We start from the raw sequence: 20,959 nt of genomic DNA on the forward strand, positions 1-20,959 counted from the left end.
TATATATATATATATATATATATATATCTAAACTTATATTATTTTAACAATAAATCTGCCTTGGGGAAAAAGCTAATTCTGGGAAACACCGGTGATAAAATCTCCACCGGGTTCTCTGAGAAATCTCACTAAATACACCCAAAAAAAGAAAAGAAAAGAAACCAGTTTCGGAGAGTTCTTTTGCGAAAGAAACTAGCATGGCTGGAGTTGAATTACTGCCAAAAGAATACGGCTACGTGGTTTTTGTTCTTGTTCTCTACTGTTTTCTCAATTTTTGGATGGCCTCACAAGTTGGCAGAGCCCGACAGAGGTACTGGTTCTCTGGGGTTTAATTAATTACGATATCTGAGGCATTTAATTGAAAGCCCTTTTCTTGAATTTCTGGGTTTTATTATGTTAATTTGATTGCAGGTATAAAGTGTTCTATCCGACGATGTATGTCACAGAAGCTGAAAACAAAGATGCTAAGATCTTTAACTGCGTTCAGGTTTTTGCTTTTTATTTGTTTCATTTATGGCCTAATTTATTACTTGATTATATTTCATGAACCATATCTAGATTTCATCAGCCAACGTAGTTTAGCATTACAAATTAGAATGTTTGGATGGAATCACCCCTCCGATTCAAAACATTTTGGAGTAATTTTTCCTAACTTGGGACTTTAATCACTATGGTTTACTGAAGTTTGACTTTTTAAAGCCTTTACAATTTACAAAACTTAATTTTTAATGGATATAAATAATAAATAACATAAAATTATGAACATATAGAAATTAAATTAAAGCTATGGAATATGTGGTTATATGTTCACGTATTTTCAGAAAATATTTCATGATTTGTTATTTTTTTAGGTTCATTTTTTCTGTTTTAGATCTCGTGATTTAAAATCTTTAAAAGTAATATTTTGTATAAGAATGTAATATAATACTAAAATTATTCTTAAGAATGATAAGCTGAATTAAGATAATGACTGTTTGAGGACATGTGAAAGCTGATTGAAATATATTTTCAATTGCAGTTCAACAAATATAATATGTTTGTTTTTGGAAATGAAAACATTCGAGAAAACATATCAAGCATTGCCTTGGGTTAGTCTAACTGGGCCTTTTTTTTCAAGTGGAAAAACTTTATTAAGCAAGTTGCATTTGTATTTGAACGAGCCAATGATTGTAAGTGTTCTCCTTATGTGATGATTATTCTTGGTTGATACATAACGTGTAAGAAATTTTTTGGGTGTAGAGGGGGCACCAGAATTCCTTGGAAATGATGCCAATGTTTTTCATGTTGATGATATTGGGAGGGATCAGGCATCCTGTGATATGTGCATTGCTCGGGGTTGCTTACGGTGTTTCGCGCTTTTACTATTTCAAAGGCTATTCCACCGGTGATCCACAAAAACGTCTTTCAATTGGGTTCGTTTCTTTCATTCATTCTCTTTGATCAGTTTTCAGAACTTAAGGTTGATGGTATTGTATTCCAAATACGAAGATAGATCTATTCTTTATGTATGGTATGCTTAACTATTGGATCTTTGTTGGCATTTCTATCATCTTTTACTTTAATTATATTTAATATGCATATTGTGAGTTAAAGAAAAACGTGAATGCATATTCGACGATTGTCTCCACTAAACCAACATGAGTCTTTCCGGTGATGACATAGGAAGCTTCCAGGGGTCATTCATCTTAGAATTGCCTTAAGTCGATGGCGCTTCACTTTGGAGTTTTTAAAATTGTTAGACTTCCGAAAAGAAAACTATAAGTCAATTTGTTCACAAACTGATCAATTAATAAGACCAATAATTTCTTTAGCATTGATGGAAATAGACTTGTGGTTAATGAGTTTTCAGGAATCATAATAACTGATCGATTTTTGTTTTGGAACGGGGTGGAGCCTAAGCTAAGTAGTAACTCTGGGTGATACATTACCATGTTGGACTTCAACTTGATTACCTGATATTATTTAAGCCCAGACAACAGTTCCATTTTGGTTGTGCACCACACTTTGTTTCTAACTTTTATACATGCATGTTAATCTTAATTCTTGAAAGTGCACAACAAGACGCACATTATGGCTTGCGGAGAATCGCAGTTCTCATCTAGGCACAATCCTTTAGGGAAACGGGATTCTTGTGTGCAGGAGACCATGATGACACAATTGATAATTTTTCCATGTGCAGGAAATATGGATTCTTGGCTGTGCTGGGGCTTATGATTTGCACAATTTCTTTTGGTGTGCATTTACTCACTACATGATCAAAGATTAGCTCGAGGAAGATGATACTACTCTTCACTATATGACATTTTGTGCTATTGTTTTGTTTCAGTTGAAACTTTTTTGCTTCTGTGGGCAAAATAGTTTGGTGGTAGTGTCATTTATATGAAATAAACGAAGCTAGATTATGATTAATGAATGTCTGTTCATTTCCATTCTTAGTAAGGGCAATATATTGATACTTTCTAGTGTATCATTTGAGACATCTAGAAACGAACTTCATGTCGTCTACATCTCTCTGTTTAGGGATATAAACTAATTATTCACAAGTTTTTCGAGCTAACTTGATTATTAAATGCTTTTTATTCAAAATTTTTAAATTCAAGCCAACTTCAAGTATATCTGATGACTTTAATATATTTATTATTTTGATAAATATAATATCTAAAACTAGAGAAGGTAAAAAAATCCCAACAACTATATAATAATTTAGTATAGTTTGATAATTCAAGTCCGACCAAACAAATGAATCATGACTTAATGGATAAATACTCGTTTTAAGCAAAATTATAGCTAATTGGCATTTGCATAATCCAAAAAGGTTTTAAATTTATTTTAGTAATCATATTAATTGTGTAGTTAATGCTTCAATTTATCAAATTTCATAATTTGAACCATATATAGTTTGATGCGATGTGGAATAAAGTATTTTAAGTAATTTACTTAATGAATGATGCGTATTTAATTTTACAAAATTTCAAAGATTTTTTTTATAAAAAAAATTATGATGGTAAAAAGAAATGAATCTGACTCACGTGGTGTACAGAGAGTGGTCCTAAATTAAATAATTTTCGGACATAAAGAGGACATAATTTAAATATAACGGCTAGCCCGCTCGCACTCCCCTGTCAAAATTTGAATTCCCTCTCTCTCCACAAACTTGAATTCAATGGATTTCTTGAACATTGTACCCCTTTTTCTTTTCTCCCTCTCTGCCTCCTCTCCTTTTACATTCTTTCCCAACCGTTTAATCCCGATTTGTTGTTGCCTACTCTCTGTTTTGTGAATAACATCTGTGTAAAAATGGGTAGTTGTTTGAGCAAGAAGAGCGTTTGTGTTTCATCTTCTCCCTCTTCCTCTATTGCACATTCAAACCAACCTGAAAGGATCATATCTAATACCCAATTGGAGAAGAACAAGGCAGAAGAAGAAACGGTGAAGAAAGAAATATTCCTCATCAAACATAGGAAAAGCCATGATAGATCTTTGCAGAGTGATGTAGAAGGGAAGAGAGATGCAGAGCAAGGTGAAGAATCGGGTGAAAAGTCTCGTAGTGTGAGTGGTAATTCTGGTGCGGGTAATGTAGTTGAAATTACTGCTGGAGGAGGAGGAGGAGCGGTGAGGAGTTCCAGTTGTACGAAGGAGGAGCTGGACGCCATTTTGATACAGTGCGGCAGGCTCAGCCGGAGCTCCTCCACGGGAAAGGCGACGTCCCTCTCTGAAAGCTGTGGGAAGAAGTACTCTGGATCGAAGAGAAGTTTTGATTTCGACTCTGAGGGCGATGGGCTTGAAGGGAATGGTGCTGCTGTTGATGGAGATGAGCGTGATGGTGCGGCAGGCCTGGGGAGTGAGAGCCGTCGCAACCGCAACCGGAGCCGTCAGCCTAGTGGTCGGAGGAGGACACCAAGTAGGGAGAGGGAAAGGCGGGTGAGCAGATCTCCTGGTAGGAGATCTGAATCTCCGGCTCCTAACGGGGGCCCTAATTCATGCCCTGCCATTTCTGGTTTCAAGCCGGCCAAGATGGTCTCTGTACCCGCCACTGATAAGAGTGGTAATGGATGTGCTGAGCCAGATTTAGATGTGGCCGTTAAAAGGAATCAAGTGAAGAGAAATGCTGGTGGGGATGGGGCTGTGGCTTCGAGAACCGCATCAACTCCTCGTACTCAATCCCCTGCAAGAGTAAAGGTTTCAAACGAGAATCAGAATGTGAATCCGGGACAAGTCCAGCAGCCCTTGCCACTCAGCCGAAGCAATTCGAGGAAGGCGGAAATTTCCCCTTGCAGGAGAAATCCCCTTGGTGAGATCGACACCAACATTATACTGCAGGTGAGCTTTAGTACCAAGTTGTTTGAAACTGTCTTGCATTTACCTAGTAACCTTTTTTCAATCTAGTTATTAAGTACCAATGTCTGTTGAGCGAGTTTCTTGAAACGGACTTAGGCAAGACAAGATTCTTACAACTATATGAGAACATTGCAGTCAACATTAACAAATCTTCAGAAATATGTTGTGATGTATTTCTACAACTCGATCCATCTCGCAGACTCCACAACCGAAGCAAAATGCTGATACCAACCAAGGGGCAGCAGAGAACAAGTTGAGATGCAGCAACCCGACGAATTCAAACTGCAAAACCAAAAACGAAACACAGGTGAATGTGATTACTTGCGCAACCGAGGGTCTTCAACCTTTCCATTCGGTGATTAGAAGCAGATCGTCTCGTTTATCCAGAGAAATAGACGTCAACCCCGATGCGTTATCAAATCCTGTTGTAACATCCTACACTTCATTATTGCTCGAAGACATCCAAAATTTCCACCAAAAGAAAGACCCTCCAGTGGCTTTTTCACTCCCTCCCTGTGTGACTAAAGCCTGCTCTATTCTTGAAGCAGTTGCTGATCTCAACTCCACCACCAGTTCCAATTTCTCCAGTACATTCTCCAAGGATGGACAAAGAAATCCTGTGGCTGAGCAATTAGGTAAAAGCAATGAAACCAACAAGCCCATTTCAGGAGGGAGCCCTCTGATGGAATCTGAGGTGGTAGTTGATAATAATTTGATGGATCCTGCCTTTCATAAATATGTGACAGTAGGGAGAGGTGCAGTAGATGTCGATGAATTTGAAGAGCAAGAATCCTCGGGCAGCAACAGCTTTATGGGTGGTCAGCAAAACTGGATATCTCCTTTTAGTTGGGAGCCTAATTCGGTTGACTCTACTGATCGTTGGGCATCTTCAAGGTCGGTTAAGAGACAGCATGAAGTGAGGCATGTGGCGTCTGATTCTGGAAAAAAAACAAACTCAAAGAAGAGGGAGTTTGATAATCAACGGTCTGGGATTGGCCGTGGCAGGATTGGATCAAGAGGAGCTCAAAAGGCAGCAGCTGCTGCAACCTAAACGTGGGACTTATTGTGAAGTTTTATGTCATTGTGTTTATTGGTGGTTGCGCAAGCTTGCAACTCTGAGCTCTATTTGTTTTGTTTCACCATTTCGTTTTCTAGTTAAAATTTCATTATCATTTTCAACTAATTGTTTCTTTGCATAAAGCCTCGTGCAAACAATTTGTAGTGACTGATCAACTAACTCTCTCTTATTTTCTCACTTTTAGCAATTGATAAATTCATAATTGACAGAAGAGAATAATAGATTTAAGGATGCTAATGTTTGGCTAAATTCAAATTGTCACTCGGGGCAGATTTAGGTGCGGGCCGAAATTCAAGTCATGATCATGAAAGTTGGTGTTTAGTCATGTTGATACGACAATTTTGATGGATTTGTAATATATATGCACGAGGCAATGTGATGTTTTTAAATGAGAAATTTTTAAAAAATAATTGTCTTTCTTATTTAGAGATTGTTCTAGAACTATCAAGTTCGAAAATAAAGTAACTTGTGAAATATCATGTTTAATGAAATATAAATCGAAATATAATTTTAGGATTATTCAATTTTCATATTGTATTGATTCGATATTGCATCAAGATTTGGCCAATATATAACTGCAAAATAAGGAAAAATAACTTTATGAAAACAAAAAGAGCCTTGAGATCGATTGTCAGCAGTATTATAAACTAAAAAAAGGTATTGATGGCTCATGGCATAATGTTAATCACAAAAGAAATTACGTAGCATTATTTCACACACGTACACCTTAAATACATAGGATTATAGAAATCATAGCACATTCGGTAAAAATAAATAAATATCATATAAATTAAAAAATCTAAAATATATGTTTTTTCATGTAAATATATTATATCAAATGGTAATATAAAATATTAAACTCTGAATCTGAATTTGCAAATACTATCTCTAATTCTGATCACTTCACCTTGCCTGAAAGTGTGGACATCCCCTCTGCACTTCACCAAGAACTTCAGTTTCATGAGCTTCAATCTCCCAAGCTTCAGCCTCACGGGAACATTGGCCCGGAGATTCAAAGGGACGCTTCCACTCTGCTGCGCAGCCTGCAACGACTGCAGCAAACCCGTCGCATTATCAGTTTGCCCCGCCAGAGTAAGGCTGAGCACGGTGGTGTTGCGGTGGCCCTGGTAAAACTCCGGCAGCGAACCTTCACACAGTTTTGTTCCTGTATACCACACACTCAAATGGCTTCCACCCACGTAGTATATTCCGATCTTTTCGTTCGGATTTCTTGCGGTGATGTTGACGTTCAACGAAGCGGACAAGATGTTGCTGTTCGTGAGATTAAACTGGGTTATTCTCATGGAATCTGCTGAATATTTTGGTAGTTTTGGTTGGAAAACAAAGAATATAATGGCAGCCAAAATTCCAAGGATTATGAGAAGGATCAGCAGAAGGGATATGGTCCAACAAAGGCACTTTTTGAAGCAGCTGCACCTCCTTCTTGGTGGTTTTGAAGGAGAATATGGGACTATGCGGGTGAGAGGCGGCGGATGTTGCCTCTCGGGATCACCACTGTCGGAGCGAAAAGACCCTCGGGCCACCAGCGGGGTGGTGGCTTTATTGTACGTCGCGGCCGCATCGGAATCTTGGAGTGGATGGATTCTTTGATGATCGGCCATTGCATTTGAGAGGGGAGAGCAAGCAAACTCGAGATGTTTATAAAAGTATGAAACCGAGAGTGGCGGTGTGTTAGCATTGACAGAAAATCTGTATTTTTTTTAAAAAAAATATTAAATGTTGGTTTTTAAACTCTATTTTTATATCTTCCAACATAATCGATAATCTTAATTTAAATTTTCACACATATCTAAAAATAAACTATATCACTATATTATATTTTAACACCATATATCTTTATGTAATGTAATGTAATGGTTAACTTGACTTTTAACAATTCTCGGGTTGGTGAAGAGTCGCCATCTTTTATTTTTTTGTATATTAGAATTCGTAGTCATCCCCTTGAATAAGTCATTATTATTATTATAGAAATAAAAACTCCTTTTTTTAATGCAAGTGTAAGAAGTTTCATTTCCATAGTCAAACATATATACATACATAACAAATTCGCATATGCTTTGCTTCTTTACTCATCCATTGTTATAGTGCACCTACAGTTTGAGCATGGAATAATAATAACGGTCCTCATAAGTTGACGAGGTTTTGCAGATTATTATTATTTTTTTTTTTATAACCAATTATACTGTACGTACATCTCCTTTTTAAAATCTTGAATCTGAAAGTTAACGCAAGAAAAAGTGTGTATTTCACATGTTCATTAATTAGCCAAACACGTAGCTTTGTGAACGTGAGCAAAATCAAATTTCTGATTAATATATAAATTATTAGATAGATAGGAGCACACATGTAAACATCATATTTACAAGTTGGAGTAGCACAATCGAAAAAGAAAAGCCCAAGTCAATTGCTTACGTACACGTACTATACCTATTTGAAGCCAAAACTCCATACTTCTAAAATATCATAAATGTACTACGACCTGGAAAAAATAAAGCAATTACTTTAGATTTAAGAAATTTTCACAAAAGTTCTAACTGGGAATTTTGAGTAGGAAAAAAGCAACGATTTTTCTAATTTCACATTAAAATCTGCCTCTCAAAAGTCGAAATTTACAGAAATTGTTTCATACAAAGAGCCATATTTCCTTCCTTTGCCAGCAAAAGTCTTCAAAAAATTAACTTGCACTACACATGTCATACAAACAACGAGTATGCTAAAAGCTCGGATAAAGTAAGCAAGATCAACAGAAAATTCACGGCGTCCCGTATTTTACAATAGCAGACTGCCCAAATACAAAATGTTCGACAATCGTAATCTCATCATTGTTCTGTTCACAAAAGCTAAGCCTCGTTAACTATCTTCAAAACAAGCAGAAAATATGACGAGATTTTCAACATTTCTGAGAAAAGACTCTTTTACATGAACACAAAAACGAAAGATCTCCAACACATGAACAAATATCTACCACATTTACACATTCAGCGTCTAGATATAATACCTCAATTAATTACGAGTAAAAACTCCACGAAGTGCAGCATCTGTGCCACGTTTTCTACCCTGCACATATCAACGATGGTAAAAATTTCCACATGTAAAATTTTATGATGTTTTATGTAATCCACACACCTTTTCATAGTTAAATAAGTCCTCAGCAATAGTTTCCATCTGTTTGCGCTTTTTCTCCGATTTTATAGATTCTGCCACATCCTCATTCCCATAGTCGGCCTCGCTAAAAAAAATTTAATCTCTTAGTATACTGATATGGATACTTAAGAAAGGAGTAGAGCAGCAGAACGGAAGCAGGGAAATGAAGCATACTGATATGGATACTTTGCAAATGGAACGAGGTTGTTGAAGCTGTTACCCGATGGAACATCCATCTAAAGTTCAGGCCACAATGATCCAAAATAAAAAAACACCAAGAATTTAAAATATATACGAAGAAACATTAGTCAAAACATATTCAATTCAGGCAACCCATATATGAAAGAGAACCCACATTTTCGACATACATATTGAATTGCAGTTCAAGAGATCAAGTACTATTAAGTTTTGTGTGCACCAATGTGCGGAAGTGCACCTAAAAATATTATGGGGAGCGAAGGTGGGAAAAGAAGAAATAAAAGAGATGCGTTAGGGTATGGGAACTGCCAAAAATAATTTGGATTAACAGAAACAACAAAGTCAAACATCAATCTAAAGTGTATTATAAACTTAAGACTTGTTACCAATACCTTCCTGAAGCGTTTGAAGTTTATGGCAACACCATCAGTTGAAGAATGATGAGATAGTGGTGCATACTCTCTAGCAATTAGATCTTGGCTAAATATAATATCAAGATTCTCAGTCTTGGCCATTCTCAAAGCATCACCATCTTTTCCATCCCTTGAGAAGGTGGCAGCAACGGTATTGGACTTGGCAGGATTAGAGCAAGAACTATCAGGATGATCAGGATCACGAGTGAGAGGTATAAATCCTTGGCTTTCATGGTCAATGGATTTGACCACGACCGTATTCTGACCACTGTTACGCCCAAAAGATTCTACGGCATGAACAGCAGGTCCTGCTTGGCAATCACTTTCAGCCAATTCCACCTTGTGGATTGTTAACTGTTCTTTGCTTGAATTATCAGCAGACCCTATCAAATCAACTACACTGGATTTGCGGATGGATGTGACAGTTTCCATGTCTACGTCAGAATCTGCCACAACTGTCTCATCTGTGGAGCATGAAGATGCGACAACCACTGCATAAATACAATTATATGAGTAAATTAATTGTTGAACTCAAAAGCAGCTAAGACAAAGCAGCTGGCAGTCGAGTAAGATCAAGTTCCACAAAGCTAAAGACATTATCGAGAAAGTGAAGCATTAAAGCTGAAACAGAACACATGCCTAGTCGAACTCAAAACAGGCTTAAATGTGGATGTATCTTTTGGTACAGGCTGGGTAGGGCTGCAGTACTCTGAGACTCTAAGAACAGGAAAATATCCTACATTATGATTATATTAAGATCGCAGTTCTCCAATCCTGGATAGTCATTCGTTAGACATTGTTCCGTAAACAACCTAATTTAAGTGCACAGCCCCATTGTCAACCGTTGCACAACCAAGCTCCAAAACGACAAAACAGTTTCATCCTATTATAAGAAAATATTAGCATTTTAGTAGCGCAAAATACTTACCAGGAGCTGATATAATCATAGAAGGGTCGAGATGCCCAGAAAAAACAGCTGAAATCAGTTCCAACTCTTTCACGCTAGGCACAGAACTAAAGTTGTGAAAACTCCTGGTATTTGTTGATCCAGTCGGAAATACACACACCAAGTGGCCAGTTTTTTCTCCTAAGCTCTGCAAAGAACACATCCACTTAAGTAAATGAGTAGGAAATTCAACTAACCTTTATAGAACGATACAACCCACTTACAGACAAAGAATACTTCTCTGAACTAGTACTTATGGTTCTCAAAGAAAATAATGGAGTTCCACAAACAAAATTGAGGTGTTAGGTGACTACTGCACCTTCCACTGTTCAATAAATTATGCAAACCAAGAGAGCAAGATTTCGAAAAACAGGAGGTAATTTTGTAGAATATTAGAGCACTTTCTTAATTCAGCACAGACAAGGGATCTGTGAGAAAAACGAATACTCCTACTTAACATGGTTTACTGATGAGCGATAAAGAAGAAAGAGAAAACGATGATGTATACCTTGATATCATCTAAAGTTTCGACGAGGACTACTTCTGCACCACCCACATCCAATAATAACTGTAGCTTTTCCTTGAATTTATACTTCAAAAAATACAGAAAATAAAGGAAGGAAATGAAGTGTTGAGCACAAAATTAACATAAATATTTGAAGCTGAGACGGGTAAAGAATAAATAAAAGACACTTTGGTGAAATATTAATAACAGCTGTCAACTCTGCTATATATGGTGGTGGTCATGTAAACGTAAAAAGCCAGTAGGGCTTGTCCTTCCATGAGAATTATGAGAAAATTCTAAAACTAAAAAGATGACGATATGAACTTGCACCTCCACAAACACATTGACACGGTATATTTGAAATGAATCTAACATTCAAAATCATAAAACAAGTCCCAGAATGTTAATAAAAAGAAGTTAAACGTTTTGAGAAAAGGCTCCCCGGACCTTGTATTCTGTGTCAGAGAACAACAAATACTCGACATGAAACAAATTTTGACTTCATCGTGTGGAGAGATGTACTAGAATATCACTTACCACTACGCATATAAATGTCCATATGTATATGTACTGCCTTTCACTCGGTAACTCCTAATGTACTTAGTCAAATGCACACTTCTTCATATGATAACATGAATGTGTTGCCGCTTTCTTTCAACAGATGGAAATATAAAAGAAAATGGATACCAACTGCTACTTGAAAAAAACTATTGTGAAGTGCCAGAGCAGCCACCTTCTGTAAAGATTCCAGCAGAAAAGTGTATCTTCTCAAACATTGTTCTCGAGATCGAGGGTCCATAACTTTGACGTGTATCCCTTCTAACATCAAACTTGGAGAGTACCTGATAAATTTAGGCCAGGGATATTAGGTTCCATAAACGCATCTTCAACTACAGTATGCTTATTGTCAGTAGTCACACAAGGAATGAAACTCAATGACATGCTTACGAGAGGGAGCTGGGTATTTCGGTGCAAATAGTTTTTCCTGCAATCAACTGAACCCAAAAGCTCATCAATTAGAAGATATTAATTTTGAAATGCAAATGACAAACATCAACTCTAGGAAGGATGTGACTGTACCTCTATCCAACTAAATTGGATAATGCTTTTTTTAGCCACTACAGCATCAATAATCTGATGTGTGACAGGGATAAAGTCATCGACTACCATATGGGTGCATTGAGAAGTCCAGTTTTGACTGATACACGCACCTAAATGAAGAATTTATTAATCATAAACTTCAAAATATTAACATCATAGAAGAGACAGAGAGAAGAGATAACTCACGAAGAATACCTCAATTACTTGATTTGGGTTAGCACGATGGTTTAGATGATGATTAAGACAGTGAAACAATTGGATATGATTACATTATTCTCCTAGGCTGCATTCGGATAAAAGGATTTAGTGGATTTAGATTTATAAATCACTCGAATGATTTGGATAATTTAAAAATCCACAGATTTTAAATCCTTTATTTTTAATTTTGAATTACTTTTAACTAGAATTCTATCCCCAAATTATTGTATTCATTTTAAATTCATTCTTCCAAATCCTTTATCAAATAAAATCTTTCTACCCAAACACAGCCTTAATGTGGTGGTTTATCATGGTAATGGTGCAAAATAACTAGTCATGTTTTAAATGATAATTATACAAGGACAAAAATGAAACTGGTAAAATCAGTAAGCCAAAAATGTTCGGTATGGTCAGCGATTATTGATGCTCTTTCTCAATGTGTGGAGTAAAACTGAAAAAGTCGATAAGTTCTCCAATCACATTCCTCCCCTTGTAATTGAATGACGAAACCGGTAGCCGAACCACCCCCTTCAAGTGCATTTATATTCTAGTCCCTTATCGAACACTTGTTCATTTCCTGGAATAGAAATACTCTGTCTATCCAAGATTTCCTCATAAAATCACATTTAGCCTCCATGAAATTTAATATTCAAATATAATGCAGACAGCTAAATGATGCTGATTTAGGTGTAACATATGGTCTTCACAGTAACTCACTGACCAATCGATGATATCTTTTCTTCCAACTGTTTCGTCTCTGAAGGCTTGGATGAGCACTTGAAAAATACGAGGGGAACAAAACAAAACCTGCATATGACCAACAACAAACAACATTGTTACGCCACTTTCATAAAATTTAGACCAAGCAGTGGTAAATTAAATAATTAACTACAGATAGATCAATGCGGAAATGATGAAATCTGGAAAAACTTGGGACCTGTAGGTAGCATTGCCAGTTCCAAACGAAACCAGGTCCCCATCCTTCAGCAATGTTTCTTTATTGGGAAATTCATGAACATTTTCCTTAAAATCCAGATTCTTATTAATAAATGTTCCATACTTGGAGCAGTCTCTTATCCGAACTTTGGAGGAAAGCTTTGAAGCTTTCTTCTCTAAATGATCCATGCAGATCATTTCATCAATGATAATTTCTGCATGGATCCTTGAAACTCCTTTATCTTTGTCAATGATTATATCACATCCTACAAAATAGTTTCATAAGTATTAAGTATAACTGCAGATGCTCATGAGACAATAATTTGTAGACAAAATTAGACTGAAAGCAGACAATCTTTTTAGCTGTTTTTTCCCTCTAGTCTGTCTTTGACTTGCACATAAATACATGAACCACAATTCTTAAAGAACTTCAATAAAACTCAACCATCTTCCTACATAATTCAGTAGATGAACTCAAAAAAAACATCGTGGTGTTCTTGACCGCAGAATCATTTTCATAACTAAAAGTTGATGTTTGATTGGGGACATCGTGAACTGCAATGAATCAATGTTTCTTGGATTCTGAATTGGGAAATCAAAGTAACTCGTTCAAGGGCCTAACAAAATATAATCTTTCCAAAATCATAATGCCAGGTACCTTTTCGACCCACTTTGTATGTTCCTTTACTGAAAATATGATACAGATTTTCACCTGCCAAATTCCGTAAGGTCGAAGTATCATTAGAATTCTGCCCTTCGATAAAAAAAATAAATAACTAACTATATGATGGGAAAGAGAAATATTATTTTCTATTTTTCTCAAATAAATACTTGGTTTTTCGATAGAAAGTAATTTGTTTATGAAATTATTTTCATTGCTAAAACTGAAATTCGCTTTAAGAAACAAACATTTAACTAACAAAATACAAAACTACTAAGCTACAAACATAACCACTTCAACTGCTCTTTAAATCTCTCGTAATAAAGCGTTTATTTGAGATTGTTTAATTTCTTCCTTTCCAGGAGACATGCTTGATGTACGTGAGATAAAGTTGGCATCTTGTTTTTACTCAACGAAGGCGAAGTGTTCGACAAAATTCCTCAAGCAAAAACATATGATGCTGAGTTAGAGGTATTATGTGGGAATGGGATACCTGATAATGGGTCGACGGGAAAGAGGCCCCAAACCATGGCAATCAACGATGTAAAAAGCTTTTAATCAGGACTGACCCAGAAGACTGCGTTGCTCCGGTCCGAGTCTGAGACTGCAAAATTTCGATATGATTAAATAATATGATTGTAACTTTAATTTTATTTAAATCATTTCCTTAGAAATTATTATTTATTTTCCTGAAATATTTAATTATGTATATATAGTTAAACAGTGTGCGTATATCAACAATCGGCCAAAAAAATGGCCACTCAAATCATCAGAATTCACTCGGCAAGAAAACCGCCGCCGCCGCCAATTTCCTCCTCCTCTGCCGCGCCAAAACCACCTCAATGCAGTATGTAGCCTCGAGGCACCCAGACCCCACCATCGAGAAGCTCACGGACGATTACAAGAATCTGCTCAAAGTAGTCTCCATATAAGACCTCATTCTCTCCCCAACCTCTACCCCACCCACCTTTTGGTCTCCCTTGACTTTCTCCACCGTCTCTCCCAAATCCTCCATCTCAACCGCAGCCCAGCAAGGCCAAAGCTAAGTGGTTGATAAAATTGTCGCTGATGTCCCTACCGTCGGGTACCACAGTTATATGTAGATGGATCCATCGATTAAAGTTGATATTAAAGTCACAACTAATTATCTAAATTCAAATAAAAAAAATGAACACGTATACGCTGATATGATGAAATATGTTATGGACACGTTATGTTTTGACACGCTATATTTAAGTTCATGTTTTTAATATCATAAAATATATGTTAATTACAATATTTTTGACTATTGCATGTTATGTATATGTACTTGTTATGACGATTTAGGTGTGTTGAGTCTTTAGACTCACTAGGTGTGAATGATGCAGGTGAGCATATTGATGAGGAGACTAGAGGCGCCGAAGACTGAGTAGGCTGAGCTGGATGTGCGCACGCTAACCCAAGGACCATAATTTTCCGCATTATACGTTTATGAGTTAGGAGTAAAACATGGATATTTTTATACATTTTTATCTTTTATATGTTGATGGTTTGATAGGACTTTGCATGTTATCAATTTGAATTCTTTTAAACTGTAATATTTTTACCGAGTAGTTGAGTACTTTTTAAAATGTGTAATTGTCGACAGTTATTGCATGCATGCATTTAAATGTATTTTTCGAAAATAAATTAAATAAAATTTCTAATAGTATTTTAATAGTAGACATTTCACTGTATATATGCTAAAATAATTTAAAAAAAAGAAGAAAATAATCTATATAATTATGCCAGAGATAGTACTTGTAATTGCTACAAGCTAATGAAAATATAACCTTTTAACCATCTCTGTCATAATTATATCTCATATACACAAGGAAGTGGTGATGAGTTTGGATTTAGAAGAATGATAAAATTGAAAAAATAGGATGAATTAAGAGTGAGATAAATAATCCTAGTGGGTGAGGAAGTATTATTTTAACTTACCTAATATAACCTAATCATTCATAGAAGAGATTGACTTGGTTAAATAAAAAACATACCAAACGAGTGATTAAGTGGGTTAAAAAAAATAAACCTACCTAATCAAACGAACCAAACACTGCCTAAAAGTAAAAATACTAATGCATATTGTCGAGTTGGCTAAAATTTTGGAGCAACAGAAATCCTCTTAGAAATGAAGATCAGACAACTATTTTTCTACTACAAAAAATATTTTTTTTCTTATAAAGTTAATTAGAGCACGTGCGCTTAATTTAGTAAAAATTGAAAATACTTCTAATTATAGTCAAAAAAGAAAACTATCACGTAACTAAAAAACAGAACTAGAACGAAAATTAGCTAATCTTGTTCGTTGTAATTGTATAGGCATTTAGCCATTTTCGTTCACGAAAAAACACTGGATAAAATTTACATTACACTTAATAGTACTTAAATATTTATATTTATATTTATATGAAACCGGGAAATCGCAAGGGTATACAAAAGAAAAGACAGCTGAGCAAACTAATTATTACGCAAGAAAGTGTCCACGCGTGCATTAGTTTTTCTTGATAGGAACTTCATACAAATCGGAGGCTTTACACCAGCCAAAGCCAAGATTGAACTGGGCAATGTCCAAATCCCATCTCCACATATCAGTCCCGAAGCCACTGCCGGTCCAAACGCATCGGCCTTAGCCTTATCCACATTCTCCCAAATGAAAAGAATCAAGCTCCCCAGACACATGTCAATGGTGAAATATGGCCCGAGATAGAAAGGAATAGCCATAGCCATTGGGATAGGAATAAACCTAGCCCATTTTGGCCCTACAATGTCTCTTAATGCGTTGATGACGATTGCTGCTATGAAGAAAACATAACACAGCGTGAGACAGTTCTTTGGCAGAGATGAAAACCCCTCGACCCCCAAGATAGCGATGCCACGGTAGACAGTCGCATACGGTGCCGGATATTGTGAGCCCAACGTGCCGAGATTGGGGAATGCCTTGTAGAATATCCAAAATACGCACGGTGCGACTACACAACCTATAGCGGTCCCGATCACCTGGCTCACGAACATGGACCTGGGAGATGCTAGAGTCATGTATCCGGTCTTGAAATCTTGTGTGAGGTCTGATGCAGTGGAGACTATATTCATCATGACTCCACAAGCAGCTAGTCCGGCAAGAACTCCCCCATGGGAGGCTCCAGCCCAGGCCCCAATCATGAATATGCCCAACTTTCCATAGGTCGATGTTAGGTTCCAATCGGTGAGTCCACATCCGTAGGCATTGCAAAAAGCTAGTGTTGGTGCAAATATATACATGACAATTATATAGTACCATTTGAGTGGATGGAAAATGTGTGGAAGAGCTGCCGCAGAGATTATGGCAAGTACCATGTACCCAGAAATGGCGACCCATGTAGGGATTTTGTCCTTGAGGAAAAGTCGGGTCCTACGTTCATCATCATAGGATACTGAAGGAGTATTTGAAGGAGATGAATTGGAACCGACTGGGAGTGCTAAGCCTGAATTTTTATCACGGATTTGTTGGTACAACCCGAGTAAAGTACAGCTTAGGACCTTGACGAAGTTGTATAAGCCATCACCTAGGATCATGGCTATGGCAATGAAGACCTGTGAAGGAATCAAGAAAGGCTATATATATATATAGGCCATCGAAACGTTCAAGATTTAGTTTAGTGTATTTTAATATACCCGGTAACCTTGAATGCCATGGAGACTGCTAGGCCCCAATGTTGCCGAGTACCAATCACCTTTCCTATTCTCTATGAGTGGCCACATTATACCCCACGAGAGAATGGCTCCAACTAGTAAAGATACATTGATCAAATATGGGCATATCATACCGACACCGACATATGTTGCTGAGAAATCAAAGTAGAACCTGGTTTTTGATCAACAAGCATAAAGCTTAAAATAATACGAAGAATATAAAGACTGCAAACTTAACTACATGATGTTAGTCAATAATGGCTATTTTTACTTGTTTTTGTAGGCTTTAAGACCGAAAGTTGGAAATTCAACGAATCCACAGCCATCTCCTGCAGTGAAAAACCATTGAAAGAAGCCCCACAAGAAGCTGAAAGAGAAGAATTTCCCCAAGGCTCTAACTTGTTTCCTGGAGGCAAGCAAGACCGAATAAATTTAGAAGACTTGTGCATTCAAATACTGTTTTCCAAACAAGATTTATGGTGCGCGTATACAGGAGCTCACTTTGCTAACTTGGCTCCCTGAGGAGTGTGGAAGCTGTTAATTAAGTGAGCGGTAGCCGTCCCACTTGGGTATGTCAGTTTGAAGTCTATGATCATTATCTGAAAACCATTAAAAACATAGATTCAGATTCTGAGTTCGGAATTAAGTGATAATATTGAGAATATTATACTTCTGTTTCTGTACAGGACAAATCGACATACATAATATGTCAAGTATTACATATGTGATTTCGAAGATGATAAACTATATGAATGTATCTCCTTTATAAAACCACTAGGCAATAAGTCAAAGAGGAAACACCATATCCTAAATAAGGTGGGAGTGCAAGTCATTCCACCGCTAGTGAAACTGCCTAACTATTGAGAAGTTGATGCCCACTACTCCCGATGACTTTCAAAATTAATCTAACCTATATGGGATACAAGTAGCACATAATTGACACCTACACCCCATCTCCCATCAAAATCCAGCAGAACAGTGACAGCACCTAATGGTAATTCTTTCTAAGTTCGCTTCCCAACTAGAGCACCAATAATAATATTAGGCCATAATCTCAAAGGAGAGTTCGTCCCCAATTCAGTTCGAAAAATCCCTCACACTTTGGTGCAGAACGATATAGGACATGTAACAGCACCAAATAGATGGAAGTATGGAATCAGAGAGAATGTACAGACCTTACGGAGAGGCACCACGGAAAAGAGTCCCAAAAAGCTAACCACAAAAAGGAATCCAATCATCCACGTGAGGGCTGGATTCTTGATATTTTGTGAGTCATTAGCTTCAGTAGATGTTTTGGCAATATTTTCACTCATACCAAAAAGATAGCTGCCAAAACCTCCTGTAAAAATTGATTGATCAAAGTTTGTTCATTCAACAGCTGCATTTCAATGAACATTCTAACACATACCACTCCACATATATCATTTTGTTTGTATTCTCATTACAAACATTCTCTCTTATTTGGGAAATTCAGGAGTCTTTTTCTTTAACTTGGAGTCAGTGAGATCACAATGAATTTTAGAACACTTTTCCTGTAATTTTATCAACGGTCCACGATCGCGGGTTCCAATGATTTATCGTCACCGTGACCGCCGTCGAGAAATTCAGTATGTATACTACATTTACTCAATGTATAATTATTAGATTTACAAAGTATATTGTACGTTGTTCGTCGAGAAATAAATAAAGTATATGTATTAAACTAGAAGACGAGAAAAAATAGTAAAGACTTGACTTAGACTGATCACATGGGATTGAAATCATCTTTAAATCCCAAAACAAATATCATTAATTTCAGTTTTGATATTTCCAAAAATCTGGGACCCTCCCTCTGCATATTCTTGAATATCAAACCTCGCATGCATAAATTTTGGACCGTTGACTAAATTGATCTCACGTATCCACGACGCTAAATTATATATCTAAAAAAATAGATGAAGATAAGTTTATAACCAATAATGGTGGGGACCATAGTTAAATATTATGGTGTGTTTGGAACATATTCTGAAATAATTAAATTTGTAAATTATAAAGAAATGGGGAAAAATAAAAAATGGTCAGTGTTTAATCAAGAAGTCACTCTAAACTTTTCATAATCATTTTATAAAAAACAGTTTTTTGGATTTCAATTAAATAAATTGAAGTTATCACAGAATCTGGCATTAAAAATTAATTTGTAGCTGTCATCTAAATCTGGACTCCACCGGTGCCCGCCCACCATTAATATTTCAAAAAAGTCTTCCACTATGCATTTATAGGGGTGGGTACGGTACCCTAGTTCGTACAGTAAATATCGCTATGAAATTTTTTCATATTTATATCGATATCGATATCAGAAATTCGGTATACCGCATATTCGATATATCGAATTTTCGATATAAAAATGTTCATACCAGATATCGTACCGACACCGAAAATTTTGTCGGTATACCGAAAAAATGTCGGTATATACCGAAAATATTTTCGGTATATCGAACTTAAATTTAAAAAATAATAATAAAAAAAATTGAAAAAAATAATTACGTACCGATATCGATATCGAAAATTTCGGTACGGTATGATTTTCGATAATTTCGATATTTTTTCCATATAATATTTCGATATTTCCATATGTTTTCCCATCCTATACATTTACTTGTAAAGTACACTATACAGTTGGTAAGGTCCACTAAATGCTTGTTATTAATACGAGAAATTCTGACAGGTCCATCGGTAATATTTCGAGTCAAAAAATATTTTTAATATGAAATATAATATTTTTTATTATCAAAAGTTTTTGTCTCACAAAATACCACTCATCGTGTCGTTTATATAAGTTTTTGTCAAAAATAAATATAGTAATGGATTTGCCAGGTTGCCAGAAATCAACCTAGAAAGATGGGACAAGGCAGGGCGATCGCTCTCTTGATCACTTAATTTCTCGAGATTCATGAAATTATATTCATTACTTTGTCCCAAATATTCGAATTGTAGACAAATATCATTGGCTTCACCAACCTTGTAGAATAAAAAAAAAATAAGTATTTCATGCTCTCGTCATATTTTTCACAAGTACAATAATCAAGAAAGAAAAGGCAAAACGAAAAAAAAAAAAAAAATTTAAAAAAAAAAAAAAAAAAAAAAAAAAAAATCTCAAACTAATCAATATTTTAAGAAAAATGATATAAATGGATAATTGAAAGAATAATCAAGTAAAATAAATGGACAATAATGAAGCTAAGTGAGGGTGCGTACCGCTGAAGGCTATGCCGGAGGAAGCTACAACACAGGTCTGAATCACAGTGTTCTCCTGCCTCGTAAATGGCTGTCTGAGAAACCCAGATTTCTCCAGAAACGTAGTCCAAACTTTGAGGAAGAAGAACCCCAAAAGCCCCGCCGACACATTGAGCGAAGGGATGATACCCGTCGTCAGATTCAGCTTCATCACTATGAAAGTGAAGAGAATACTCAGAACAAAGCTCACGAAGAAGGCCCTGAAGGTGAGCTGCTTCTGCCATGGCGGAACCTCTTTGCTCTCGAATATCTTCTCCACTGACTCCTCTTTTTCCAAGATTTCTTTGCTGTGATCGATATTTTGGTCATCTTCGTTAAAATTATTGATTCTTTCTGGCTTCCGATTGTTGATGCTCGTGGAGTTATGATCCATTTGGGTTTATGGGATCGATCTTTTGGGTGGATTGTGTGGTAAGAGCAATAGATTTTTGGCTCAGGTCATGATCATATGTAG

At 36.4% G+C, this 20,959-nt stretch overlaps 5 protein-coding genes across 6 annotated transcripts; 2 read left to right on the plus strand and 3 right to left on the minus strand.

The window, feature by feature from the left end:
* The first annotated feature begins 47 nt into the window (after positions 1-47).
* On the plus strand, positions 48-2,467 carry LOC140962418 (uncharacterized). The gene is made up of 4 exons (XM_073421293.1): positions 48-310; positions 412-487; positions 1,240-1,412; positions 2,180-2,467. The coding sequence occupies exons 1-4, from the start codon at positions 198-200 to the stop codon at positions 2,253-2,255; spliced, it is 438 nt and encodes a 145-aa protein (XP_073277394.1). The 5' UTR covers positions 48-197; the 3' UTR covers positions 2,256-2,467.
* Positions 2,468-2,975: 508 nt separating this feature from the next.
* Positions 2,976-5,634, plus strand: LOC140962380 (uncharacterized protein At1g65710-like). The gene is made up of 2 exons (XM_073421246.1): positions 2,976-4,320; positions 4,538-5,634. The coding sequence occupies exons 1-2, from the start codon at positions 3,298-3,300 to the stop codon at positions 5,387-5,389; spliced, it is 1,875 nt and encodes a 624-aa protein (XP_073277347.1). The 5' UTR covers positions 2,976-3,297; the 3' UTR covers positions 5,390-5,634.
* A 463-nt stretch (positions 5,635-6,097) lies between these two features.
* On the minus strand, positions 6,098-7,084 carry LOC140963521 (NDR1/HIN1-like protein 6). The gene has a single exon (XM_073422877.1). The coding sequence runs from the start codon at positions 7,036-7,038 to the stop codon at positions 6,271-6,273; it is 768 nt and encodes a 255-aa protein (XP_073278978.1). The 5' UTR covers positions 7,039-7,084; the 3' UTR covers positions 6,098-6,270.
* A 989-nt stretch (positions 7,085-8,073) lies between these two features.
* LOC140962995 (nibrin homolog) lies at positions 8,074-14,573 on the minus strand. 2 transcript variants are annotated; one of them, XM_073422174.1, is made up of 14 exons: positions 14,033-14,573; positions 13,537-13,590; positions 12,880-13,144; positions 12,664-12,749; positions 11,724-11,854; positions 11,592-11,638; positions 11,377-11,485; positions 10,647-10,730; positions 10,121-10,286; positions 9,172-9,683; positions 8,756-8,817; positions 8,564-8,666; positions 8,436-8,494; positions 8,074-8,121 (listed from the first exon to the last, which is right to left on the minus strand). In XM_073422174.1, the coding sequence occupies exons 1-13, from the start codon at positions 14,067-14,069 to the stop codon at positions 8,441-8,443; spliced, it is 1,710 nt and encodes a 569-aa protein (XP_073278275.1). In that variant the 5' UTR covers positions 14,070-14,573; the 3' UTR covers positions 8,074-8,121; positions 8,436-8,440. The 2 variants fall into 2 exon arrangements, with proteins under 2 accessions (XP_073278275.1, XP_073278276.1); XM_073422175.1 differs by having other exon boundaries at positions 8,074-8,264.
* A 1,421-nt stretch (positions 14,574-15,994) lies between these two features.
* Positions 15,995-20,959, minus strand: LOC140962864 (probable metal-nicotianamine transporter YSL7). The gene is made up of 6 exons (XM_073421917.1): positions 20,467-20,959; positions 18,408-18,571; positions 17,734-17,831; positions 17,504-17,638; positions 17,215-17,404; positions 15,995-17,133 (listed from the first exon to the last, which is right to left on the minus strand). Exons 1-6 carry the CDS (start codon positions 20,876-20,878, stop codon positions 16,021-16,023), a joined length of 2,112 nt encoding a protein of 703 aa, XP_073278018.1. The 5' UTR covers positions 20,879-20,959; the 3' UTR covers positions 15,995-16,020.

This window comes from Primulina huaijiensis, chromosome 17, assembly GCF_012295235.1.
Source record: "Primulina huaijiensis isolate GDHJ02 chromosome 17, ASM1229523v2, whole genome shotgun sequence".
Lineage (NCBI taxonomy): Eukaryota > Viridiplantae > Streptophyta > Magnoliopsida > Lamiales > Gesneriaceae > Primulina > Primulina huaijiensis.